The following is a 13,428-nucleotide window of genomic DNA, read 5'->3' as shown; positions in this document are numbered from 1 at the left end:
TTCATTGATTCATATAGGAAAAAACTCGACTGTTATATATCGGTCGAGTCTTTTTCGCACCTTGTATATATTTATACAGTTTTTTTCATAGAGGCTCCAATGGGGCAGTGGTAACGACCATTCCCAGTAGCAAAAAAAAACATAAAATAATAAAAAAATGAAATCAATAAAATAAAATAAAATAGAATTAATATATAAATACAATGAAAAATATATACAAAGATAATTAATGAAATGAAAAAAGCCCTTTAATCGTAAATCAATCTTGGTAACAGTATACAATCCGCCTCTTATATTGGATGTCTTTTGTATATTTTTGCAGCAGCGAAAACAACTTGAAAAACTGCCTTATGATAAATAACTGTAATGTAGCTAACGATTAATTTATTTATTTGTTTCTATACAAAAAAGAAAACATTATGCCATTGCGATAAAACAGTTATAGTATATGAAACTCGTTAGTTACGGGGGTATATTACTGGCTGGGGCGACATCTCGGGATGTTTCTGCAAAAAAATTGTCTCGGCCTAACGGCCTTGCCATTTTTTAGCAGAAACACCCCTTGATGTCGCCCCTGCCAGTGTTATACCCTCGTAACTAACTCGTTTCATATACTATAACTATTTCTTAACACTAGAAGTTAATTTTGTATCGCTCATGAAACTGACAATTTTTAATACCATCAGTGTAATTGAAAGTAATTTAATTAATGTTATAAATGGTAGGACTTGGTTAATTTTGACGGTAGTCTAACTGTCATCTTTTCCCGCCCAAAAATATAACATCGGCCAATATCGTAATCGAAACGTATTTTTTTTCACAATCATAGTTCAAAAATGTGTGAACGTTTGTAACAGGAATTTAGTACATAGAGATAAGAGATTAGTGATTATAAATAATCTAATGACCAAGAACGTTCCGGAAATAACCTACATGCTACGAAATTGGCCGCTGTTAGATTTTTTTTCGGGAAGCATAACAGTAAAAAAATCTGGAAACAAAGTGATCCCTCGAAAACATTAATCACCATAAATTACATGAAAAATTGCAAACTCGGTTTGATTGAGTCTGTATATGAGGGATATTGAATTAGTGCAACATCACTCACGCCCCTAACACCGGCTTGGCCGGTATTCAATTCTCAACACTTAATAGTATCAATGATCCGGAGTAAGACTTCCTTAATTGTTTTGTTTTACGTCAAGTAAATATCTTTTTTTACACAAAACATCTCGCATTTTCTTAGATTTTCCGGTGGAGCTATTTATATCCTTTGTTGTTTGAATGACATTAACGAATGATTGTTCAATGTGATTCAAACTTTGGTATAATTGAGCAAGCTATGCATATAGTCATATCATGTTAAAAGGAAACTTATTTAGTATGCATAGAAAACGAATGCGTGGTTTTGTGTTATGTAAATAATTTAGATGCCAGACAATAATATTCTGAATTGTAGTTGGTATTTTAACGAGAGTAATTTGTAACAGGCCATTTAGTGACTTCAATAAAATACAATAAAATGACGTTTGTTAATTTTAAATTACTATAGTTCAATCATTTTCAAGTAATGAAAGAAATATATTTGTGTTTGTGTTTGAGAGACACTTTCAATTGCATGCATGTGGAATTCAATATCCATCATTTAACCATAGAATTTCGAGCATACATTATTCACCTGAAAATGACACGTTATCAAAATTTATTTGCGCAGAAAATTGCGCTGGGTTGGACGCAAGAAGTCAATTGTCCGTGAATTCATGTTCCTGTTTTGCAAATTTTATATGATCAGTTTTGTATGAAATACTCTTTAATTTTTAATTTAATAATTATTTTATTGCCATGAAGCTATAGTAACAACGATTCAGTGTTAGCTCCAGGCATATTCTGTACTAGTGGCATGAAGGTTGCACTTTCTTGGAATATCTTCTGATCATTTTGTTGCTTTTTTCAATTTCTTAAAATGTTTTTGAAAGTTATGAAATGTGAATTGATTCTGTTGCTTGTTTTTAAAACAGTTATTGCTGTCACAGTACTACATGTGAATATGATTAATTTTGAATTAGAGTATTCTGTGACCTACGAAAATTGGTGTAAATCTGACAAAGACAGATTTCAGTTTATAATTGGTATATCTATCGAACAATGTGTGGCAGAGTGTGGTGCACGGGGCCACTGCAGTTCTCTTATCTATAGAAGTCAAATCAACGGATGTGAGCTATTTCTCTCTTCAGAAACGGAACAATCAAATCCCGGCGAGTGTGTACATGTGAAAAAGGACGACATCAAAGTTATAAAGGTAGTTTATGGTCATTTTTCTTTCTTTTTTTTGTATCCTTATCAAATTCAGTAAATTCTTCTTCTATTTTTATTATTCTTTATGCAATGTCATAATCAAATAAACACCCAATTCATATAAGTTTTCTGATGATTTTTTTCAATACAGATTATTATTTTTGTTGTTGTTGTTGTTATTATTATTATTTTTATTATTATTATTATTATTATTATTATTATTATTATTATTATTATTATTATTATTTACTTCTTTTATCATTATCATTATTATTCCAACACAAAAACAAACAAAGACGAAATTCGTTTTGATGGTTTATTTAAGGCTTGGCGAAATTTTGTTATTGGTTTGTGAAGAAGTTAAGAACTAGAAATATCGGTACGAATTTATGTATTTGTTTCATGTATGTCCCGACATCGGCTACATACTGTTATGATATAATATGCCTACATCAAATATAATACATGTTATATTTATCACTAATACTGAAAGACAAATGATTATTGTTTGTTTCAATAGATAAACTCAAATTCCAAATTTACGTGCACAAATGTCAAACTCAGCATCACAAAGTGTTAAATTAACGTCAGCGCCGACAACGGAAGCTGACATTGTCTTTGGCAATAAAGCATGCATCTTGTGCGCATTGTTAAGCTGTTTATTCTTACACAAATGTTAATTTCAAGCCATGACGAGAAACTCCCAGAGTGTAAAACCTGAAAAATACATACAATTTACGGCAGCAACGTCACTTATTTCTGGGAGGGAGGGCGTGGCTATAATTGTATAAATGTAAAAACTAGATCTAGATAAAAACAATGAAAATTCACATGCTGCCTTCTTCGGCGTTTCCTATCCGAAAAAAAGATTGATACCACGCCGCTCAGTTTCTTATATAGGTGACGAAATTAACTCATGAATTCTTGACCAACCAACGGGCTTGTTATTAATACCCGTTTTTGGATGGAATAAAGAGTTCAACCTTAAGCGATTGAACTGTATATTATTATTATTATAATTATTATAATAATAAACATTAATAATAATAATACTTTTAAATGTGCTTGATGGATATACAAATCACTTGCTTTTGAGCTTTCCTGTAACTGTTCGAAATAATTTTAAAGATAAGAAGTGCTTAATAAAAGGATTAAGAACTCGTCAACGAGCCTAACAATGTAAATAAACCTTAACCTTTATAACACAATTTTGTCAGGGACAATTGAAGGGGTCAGTGCATCAAGGTACCTAACCGATTCTCTTCATGTGCTTGATAAAAGGATTTAGAACTCGTCAACGAGCCTAACAATCTAAATAAACCTTTATAACACAACTTTGTAAGGGACAATAATAATTATTATTGTCAAACCATATGCTTAAAATTATTAATCTTTTAAAGATTCTGTAACACATTTTTTTCATGGTTTTATTACATAAATATGATGCTTAAATTAAGATTTGTCAAAATAAGCATTATTTATAAAGATATTACCCCATTAACATTTAATGTAAATTAAGGGAGGTAATTAGAAATTTATTTTCTATAAATTTTAGATAAGAAATGAATGCATGTAATTTATTGATTAAATGTTATGTGCACAAATATTTGCAGTACACATTATACATATTCTTCGATGTTTGAAAATTGTTTTATTTGCATAATTATATGTACATTGTATAATTGTTTACACACAGTAACAATATCAATCACAAAACATACATGACAAATGTTTTAATGATTTTAAGTATCACATTATCTGACTTTAGAGCCCTTGTCAAGGAGGCTGTGAGCATGGGGATGTATGTGAATCAATTGATTCCAAAACGGAAAAGTGTAAAATAAAAGGTAAGATATATCATACCACAGTATAGTTTATTATACAAATATAATTGTGCTAGTTTTCGCATTGAGTCTGAGGGGTAACCTTTAATGGTTGAGGATCGTAAGTGGCGACTCATGGGTTCGAATTTTCAGTGCATCTCTTAGCTCCAGCACGTGAGGGAGTTTTGATCCCTGGCGTTGCTTTAACTTTGTAACACCCGAGGTAAGTTTTACCATCTTTCCGTTTTCGGCGCCATATAACGTTAATTGTGTTGGTGCACCGTAAACCAAACCAAATTAAATATCCTGTGAATGTAAATGTTTTCAAAATATTCAAGGGCTGACGAAAAAGGTGATGTACATTTTTACAAAAATATAAATATGAATATTGTATCGATGTCAAATAGAATTTAATTTAGAGTTGATAGATAGTAGTTATTATGAACATAATGCAGACAACAACTGTCCGAATGTTGTACTTAATCAAAAACGTGAAAACTTGCGATTGGTAAACTTCAGGTAGATACTTTTATTTCCTCCAAACGGGAGAGCAAAGTAATTATAGTAAATCAAATGCTAGATGTCGAGATGATTCGTTTGTCTTCTCAGTTTGTGCATATATCAACATTCACGAGCAATTAGTGACAACTTGCATGCGTTTTGGAGCATGTGTATTTTGCAAATTTCTTACTTTGAAGCCAGTCGGTTTATCGTTTAAATTAAGTGAATATAATTATAATACGTTATTGATAAATTTTGTTTCATTTTTTTAAATTCTATTCTTTTCAAAAATTATATAGAGGATATTTGTTTGTTTGTGTGTAAGATGTAATTTTATTTCATCGAATGGGCTTTAAAGCAGCACGCCTCCAGATTCATTCTAATTTTCATGAAAATTTTGAAAATGTATTTAAAGGTAAAATATTGTGAAATGAACAAAGAAAATACTTGACACATTACAATCGGCGCTTAAAATCCAAGTAAATTACCAAAAAGAGGTCAAAATATGCATAAATAGCCCCTTCTGCGTTAGTAACGCAGTAGACATATGGTGATTAATACTACAAACTTCAGTCATTAATTGCACATTAGATATAAATTATCACTTGAATCTTTAATTTGTTTACTTTTCCCAAGGTTTAACCCTTACTTCATGAGCATTTTGTGAAAAATGGCTGTTTTCATTGAAAAGTCTCCCGTTACAAGTTCAAATTGCTATAATACTATAAAAACTGCTTCAACACTAATCAAACTTGGCACAAATGTTGACTGGACCATTGTCCTTGCAACAACATGCTCAGGCTTAACTTTTCTGTTACTATTGCAACGAGGGGACATCTCAAAATTGCCAAAAATCACTATTTTGCGTTGATTTTTTCCATTCCATCAAAATTGATTTCAAAGTGTTGCAACTTCTAAATGGATTGAGATAAAAGTGAAATACTTTTCAGCGTTAGTTACACGTTACCTTATGATCAATCTGGGGTCATTTATAGCCTCTCACAAGTCCAAAAATTTTTTGGCGATGAGGGGGACTCCGCCCTCTTCAAACCCCCCAAACAGAAGGGGGCACATCCCCCTTCTGGCAACCCCCTGATGTAGCTTTTGGTTTAGGGGCCGCGCCGAAAAAGAGGTCACTTTTATTAACAACTTTTCTCAAACAAAATCAAGTGTTGGGGCCCTTATTACGGCATTTTTGTACCAATTGAGACAACAAAAAGGGGGTGAAAAGGCGTTAAAAGGCGTGAATATAACGTAATAGGTTAACAGAAAATGACGAAGATACTTTAAATTACCCTAAATCATGTTTTTTTCATGTTTAAACATGGCCTGTCATATAAATTTGAAGAAAAATTGTTGTTTTGTAGATTTTTTTCATTTTTTTCATAAACCAATTACTTCATGAGCATTTTGTGAAAAATGGCTGTTTTCATTGAAAAGTCTCCCGTTACAAGTTCAAATTGCTATTATACTATAAAAACTGCGTGAACGATAATCAAACCTGGCACAAATGTTAACTGGACCATTTCCCTTGCAACAACATGCTCAGGCTTAAATTTTCTGTTACCATGGCAACGAGGGGACATCTCAAAATTGCCAAAAACACTATTTTTCGCTGATTTTTTCCATCAAAATTGATTTCAAAGTGCTGCAACTTCTCAATGGATTGAGATAGAGTCAAATGCTTTTCAGCGTTAGTTACATGGTTACCTTATGATCAATCTGGGGTCATTTATAGCCTCTCACATGTCCAAAATTTTCTTGGCGATGAGGGGGACTCCGCCCCCTTCAAACCCCCCAAACAGAAGGGGGCACTTTTATTAACAACATTTCTCAAACAAAATCAAGTGTTGGGGGCCTAAATAAGGCATTTTTTCACCATTTGAGACAACAAAAATGGGAGGGGGTGAAAAAGGCATTAACAGGCGTGTATATAACGTAATGGGTTAAGTATGGTTTTTCCAAGTTTAATTTTCTTGAAATATTTTGGGTCATCTGGAGGCATGCAGCTTTAAAAGCAGTATTACGGTTTTTAAAGTTCATGAGATGGAATAACATTACATCTTACACAAGAAACAAACAAATTTATTTTTATTTTATGCTTAAAAACAAGTTAAAACGAAATTTCCATAATATTAACGTTAATATTAAATTCTATTTTCCCCATTGAGAGCCCCATTTAGTCGGAATTTTCATTAAAAACAAGAAGTCTTGAGCTGAAAAATAAGTCCGACAAGCAACGTTAAATGACGGTGATGAATTATTGTAGAAGATAGAGTCCAACCATCCATCCATATTTCTGTTACATTGTACTTACTGCGATTTATGATAGACCTGGCTTTGTAAAAATTAGCGGCAGCCATTATTTATAGTTGTGAATTTCACGGGAGGAAAATAATTGTGTTTGATTCAGAGGGATATCATTTGGATTTGTTACACACCTTTTTAAAAGAAAGAAAACTTATTTGACGATTGCAACAGACAAAATAAGTGTTGACAGATGTGAAGAAAGCGGCTAGTAAAATGGTAAACTTGGAAGCTGACACAGGCATGTCAGGAACGATGGGTTGTTTACTTGTTCTTCGAGTGATGACCGTCATTGCTTTTCAATTATTCATAAAGCATACGGCAGTTATTGGTTGGAGGATACTTTAATATGCCCAAATGTCATCAAAAGCAGTGTGGAAGGAATGTGCTTTATAAACTGTAAAAATGAAACAAAAAAAGTTTGAGTCGAAATTTGGTGATTGGAATTTGAATGAATAGAAGTAAGTTTTTCTACTTTTTATTACTTTTGATATTTAAGTTATTTATAAATTTCAGCTTTGGTTTTTCTTTAAACAGCCTGACATTGTCAGAATCGTCAGCAAAGTAAAATTGAGGTCCCACATGGTGAAAATCTTAAAAATGTAGTTTCGTCATTGAAAAGTGTGAAATTATAGTTTGATAATTTTCACTGTGAAATTATCAAATATAATTTTCACTGATAAATCAGTAATCCACGGAAAAGCATGAAATAAAAGAATATAAAAAATGCTATTTAATTATTAAGTTATTCATAAATTAAATGCACAAAACTCCGTTGTTTAGCTAATGATATAAAAAAAAATGAGTAGGTACAACCAAATTCTAATGTTATCCGGTCGATATATTTTATATTCTACTTAATAAGCTCTGTTGTTTTATGATTTAAGAGTGTATCAACATAACGGCCCCAACCAACGGTAAAGCTCTTGGAAATCAAAGGGGAGTTGGAAATAAGATCCGATACATATGTAATCCAGGATACGAACCAAAAAACGGCGTAGAACCTGTAGCTACATGTCTTTACAACGCACAATGGAGCCATATTACAGAATGTGTAAAAAGTAAGAAAATACACTATTATAATACTTTTCCAACAAGAATATTTCTTAATGTTGTCATTTTATCTTAATGGTTACAAGATAAAGTGTAAAATTTTATGTCGTTTTCGTACAGTATGAAAAGTATGGTGGTTGCATGAGTGTATTTTGTCCTTTTAAATAGGCTCAAGCGTACATTTAAATAGTACATACATTTCAAGAACTACTTTTGTTGCTGCAACAGAACGATTTAGAAAATTAAAGGGAAAATGTGTTTCTATTGTTTTATCAATATTGTTTTGGGAGCAATTAAATGAACAAAGAAAAGTTGTTTCGAATCATTTTACGCTGAAGATAAATTTCTTCACACAGGACATTACATTTACTCACTGGTATTTTAATTTAGCAACCTATTTTGATTTGTTTTCCTATAGCAACATAATATGTCTTGTAAAGTAAATATATTCATAAACAAAGGATGTATATAGCTTGAAATAGTGAATTTGCATTGGCAAATGAATTTATTTTGAATCAATGATATAGAAACAACTGTGTGACAAGTGTCAATGCTAACCAAATACTTGTATACTGTATTCCTTCAGATGAGCCAAAATTTATCAAGAAAACAAACCATGAGAAAAATATGTACTAAGATTTTAAACAATTTAAATATTAACAATAAAAGAACCGTTTTACATTTTTATAAGCAATTAATATCTTAATTGATTGTCTAATGGTTTTGCAGTATTGTCACTATATTTTCATTGCATGACTGGCGCAGTAAGGGCTAGCATTGCATATTGTTGCCAATGATTGGTAATTTTTGTAGATTTTAAGATCCGTTTGAAGCGTGTTATTCACGTTTTCTGGTCACTAGCAAATATTTTACTTAAAGCAATTGTAAACAGAAAATTATCATCAAAGTACAACGATGTTCAGGACCACTGAAAATTGGTCTATAAGCTACATGTAGTAGTAACCAAATAACCAAAAAAAAAAAAAAACGAATTCAACATTTCATTGTTTTTTTTTTATCAAATTGAACATAAATATTAAGAACTAGGAATGTATCCATAGGACACGGGTGCCCCCACCGCGACACTGTTCTGTCAATCTTTTTACTAAGTAAAGGGAATTAACTCTACAAATACTGGATAAATCCACAAGCGAAACCCCAGGTGCAAATCTAAAATATGCTGAGCAACCTGCCCATAAGGTTTATTGACTATGTCAAATCCTTTTTGAGAAACTTGCGACGCAAGTTGAAAATTGCAAAAAAATTCTAAGTGAAGGGCAATAACTCTAAAAATACTAAATAAATCCAGACGAAAATACCTGGTGCACAACTGCACATGCTGTTCAATATTCCTGTAAAGTTACATGACTCTAGGTCAAATACTTTTTGAGTTATGTGCGACACATGTTGAAAATTGCCAAATTTTATTAAGTCAAGGGCAATAACTCTGAAAATACTAAATATATCCAGACGAAAATACCCACGTGCACAACTACACATGCTGATCAACATTCCTGTAAAGGTTCAAGACTCAAGGTCAAATACTTTTTGAGTTATGTGCGACACAAGTTGAAAATTGCAATATTTTACTAAGTCAAAGGCAATAACTCTAAAAATGCTAAACTATGCACACGAAAATACCCAGGTGCACAACTACACATGCTGATCAACATTCCTGTAAAGTTTCATGACTCTAGGTCAACTACTTTTTGAGTTACATGCGACACAAGTTGAAAATTGCAAAATTTTACTAAGTCAAGGGCAATAACTCTAAAAATACTATAAAATATCCAGACCAAAATACCAAGGTGCACAACTACACATGCTGATCAACATTCCTGTAAAATTTCATGACTTTAGGTCAAATACTTTTTGAGTTACGTGCGACACAAAAGTGAACGGACGGACGGAAGGGCGGACGGAAGGACGGACGGACGGACAAGAGTAAATCCAAATGCCCGCCACTAACGTGGGGGCACAAAAATGATATATGTGCTGTTGTTTTCAACACGGTAATGACGTGAAACTAAAAATGCAGAATCACAATGAAACAAGATGTCTTACCGTTGGCTTGATAAGACTGGGTATTGTATGGAATAAAGTTTAGCGATTGTCGCCCTCTTTTTTCGATATTTCCATTCTACGAGGGACGGTCAGAAAATATCCGGACTTTGACTCGTTCTCGAAAACCATTCAACATTTAAAAAAAAATTCTTTCTACTCTTTTTCAAAATACTCTCCACCTACGTCCACGCACATTTGCCAACTTCGTGGGAGCTTTTGTATTCCCTCTGTGAACCATGACGTAGACCTATGTTTTAGGTACTGTGTAACAGCAGATATCAAAGCCGCCCTGGTATTTCTTTCCAGCAAGCATTTTATTCAGTTCTGGAAACAAAAAAGTCACAGGGGGCCAGATCTGAGCTATAAGGAGGGTGAGACAACAATTGCCATTTGTAAGAGTTGATTAACTCGGCGGTATGAGAATGGGCGTTATCGTGAAGAAGGAGAACATTTTTCTGTGCTAACCTGCGACGCATTTGCTTCAGCTTTTCTCTGAGAATTACTTCACAATAGTACTTGGCGGCGACAGTTTGACCTTTTGGTATGAAATGAGTAAGTATCGTTCCTCGTGAATTCCAAAAGGCATCAAGCATGACTTTGCATGCCGAAGGAGACAGCTTACACTTTTTAGTAGGTGGGGAACCAGCTCGCCTCTGCTTTGACTGAGCTTTTCTCTCAGGTTCGGAATAATGAACCCACACCGCATCTCCAGTGATTATGCGATTCAAAAACTCCTTCACGATTAAAACGACTTACACGTTAAATATTATTTTGCATTGGTTACTCTGGTTGCCTTTTGATCTGCGGACAGCTGTCTAGGCACACACCTGGCACTCACCTTGCTCATGCCTAGGTGTTTGTGTAAAATCTTGTGTGCCGATACCTAACCGATGCTCCTCTAAAGTTACTCGACGATTTTTGTTGACAAAAGCATTAATATTTGCTACCATTTTAGGGATCACCGCCTCAGCTGCCCGCCCAGTCCTAGGCGTGTCACAAACACTTTTTCTGTCTTTCACGAAACTGAGAAACCCAATTGTAAAGGTTGAACGTGGTACACATTTACCAGAAAATGTTTTTTAAGCCTCTGAAATATGTGGCAGGGCTTTTCACTTTCTGCAACCAGAAACTTTATTACAAAGCGTTGTTCCTCTAACAAAGAGTACATGATAGACGAAACACCTATCATATATCATAGAGAAAAATACTGTGTATACACAACTATCATAAAAATAAACTGACCACGTTATTGGCGAATGGATGTAGTTTTCACCAAATACAATATAAAATGTGTTTATAGCTGCACGTGGAAAGAGAGGAGCATGAAAAGTCCGGATATTTTTTGACCGTCCCTCGTAATTTCAGAAATAACAAATTGATATATTAATGAAAAAGAAATTTCGAACGACTTCAGTCTTACGGTTCTGTGCGGACTCATTCCAGAAACAGCGCATGTCAAATAAGAGAGAAAGTTATTATCATGTGAGAATCTTGCATTTTCGCTTTTGTATTGTATAGTACTACTTAACATATTAAAGATTTTTAACTTACAAATTAATCAATCAGATTTAGTTGCTTATTTAATTCACAAAAACTTGTACGTTGGCTTTCAGCTAACTATACTTGGGCCACGTGGTCACCATGGAGCACATGTAGCGTAAGTTGTGATTCAGGAACTCAAATTAGATCAAGAGAGTGTTCTATCCGCATAGAAAGCAATGGGGAATTGTCTTGTGATCAATCGGATGTACAAAATGATGAGACTCAGCCATGTTATGTGCGACCATGCCCTAGTAAGTAATATATGGTTGCACTATTCTTACTTTAACATTACATCACCGCCTTTAAATTAAGGTTCCTCCTATAAAATAACAGTTGATCCCTTCTGGAAAATTTTCAGTTTGTTTTGTTTTGTCCTTTTTTTCCCGTGCACATTATACGTATCTGAATTTGCTAATAGTACCATGCATCGCTTACCTTCAAATTACACAAAATGTCAAATTCTCGTTTGAAATCATTTTCAGATATTACTAAAAACCTTGTTTATTTCTTAGAAAGGCGGTGCTTTGGTTTTTCACGCAGATAGCATTTGTCATAGCCATTTATGACTAGGTATTTCTGCATTGGATAATCTTTGAAGCTTTAATTATTGACAATATTTATTGGCAATATATGTATCACATCTATATTTTTCAAGTTTTTATACTGCTATTTTCCAAAAGGTTTCTATTTAATGTTCTGGAATATGTAACAGTGGTGTGGAATTTTTATACAAGAAGAGACAACATTATAAATCACATGTTCTGTGGAATATGTCTACCTGAACTCAAGAAAACTTTATTTATTTTTAGCCCACGGAAAGGGTTGCTTAAGTGATTTAAACTGTCTAGAAACACAAGGTGTGTGCATACAACGAAAATGTTTCTGTCATCAGCAATTTGCATATAACAACTCAATTAAAAACTGCACAAAAGGTAAAGTATTCATAGCACTGATAAAGTCATATTGTGCTAGTTGAAAGGTATATTATGCCTCAGATATTTATGTGCCTCAGAAACTCATATTTTCAATTCTATAAAAATGTTAAACATGTGTTTAGTAATGTTATAATGATGGAATTAAAAGGTGATAGATGTTTAACAACTAAGGAAAGTAGAACTGAACGAACGTGCATTAATATGCCGTAAAGATAGCAAAATATAAATATAAAAGTTGTATTTTGACTTCGCAAAAAATACTAATTACATGTATTATAACTATAATTAATTAATTATACCAACTAACATATAATTATATCTAATAAAAAAATTGATATAAGTTCAAAACATGATTTATTAATTTAAATTTCAGTTTGCCAAACAATGACGACAGGCAATTATACTAAATTCGAAAGAAAAGCGATTACCGGTTTTAACAGTAATGAGGCAGAATATGGGAGCTTGGAAGAATGTAAAATTGCCTGTACCGAAAATCCTGAATGTTTATCCTTCGAAATATATCGAAAACGATCGGGCGCGAGATGTACAACAGGATAAGTAACATATGATATGATGAATTCAGTTGATCCCACAAAGATTAGAGATGATGACGGCTTTGATCTGTATTCCAAAACATGTTCTTGACTTTCACGTGTAGATATAGATAAAAATCAAATCTGAAAAAAAGGTATCTAATAAATGAAAAGAAGTTTTATTGTGGTTTGAAATAATATTTAAGGTAAATTTAGTTACCGGTATATGTTACTCATATATCAATTTAATAAATGATTTCGTATACATTTAAAGTAGATAGGACAAAATCAATGTGATTTCATGTGAGAAAGCTATCTTACGGAACGTCGGTGACCCAGTCAGGTGTTCGTTCGTGCCTGATTTACAAACTCCTC

General features: G+C 33.0%; 2 protein-coding genes across 2 annotated transcripts in view; one reads left to right on the top strand and one right to left on the bottom strand.

The window, feature by feature from the left end:
• LOC132736935 (mucolipin-3-like) overlaps positions 1 to 13,428 on the bottom strand; it is a 101,800-nt gene that overhangs the window by 75,624 nt on the left and 12,748 nt on the right. The gene's annotated exons all lie outside the window — the stretch shown is intronic.
• LOC132736937 (SCO-spondin-like) lies at positions 1,909 to 13,266 on the top strand. The gene is made up of 6 exons (XM_060724154.1): positions 1,909 to 2,299; positions 4,064 to 4,142; positions 7,814 to 7,987; positions 11,657 to 11,836; positions 12,395 to 12,517; positions 12,894 to 13,266. Exons 1-6 carry the CDS (start codon positions 1,964 to 1,966, stop codon positions 13,076 to 13,078), a joined length of 1,077 nt encoding a protein of 358 aa, XP_060580137.1. The 5' UTR covers positions 1,909 to 1,963; the 3' UTR covers positions 13,079 to 13,266.

This window comes from Ruditapes philippinarum, unplaced genomic scaffold, assembly GCF_026571515.1.
Source record: "Ruditapes philippinarum isolate M1 unplaced genomic scaffold, ASM2657151v2 ctg1403_1_1_1_1, whole genome shotgun sequence".
Lineage (NCBI taxonomy): Eukaryota > Metazoa > Mollusca > Bivalvia > Venerida > Veneridae > Ruditapes > Ruditapes philippinarum.
This window is presented reverse-complemented; position numbering and strand designations above follow the sequence as displayed.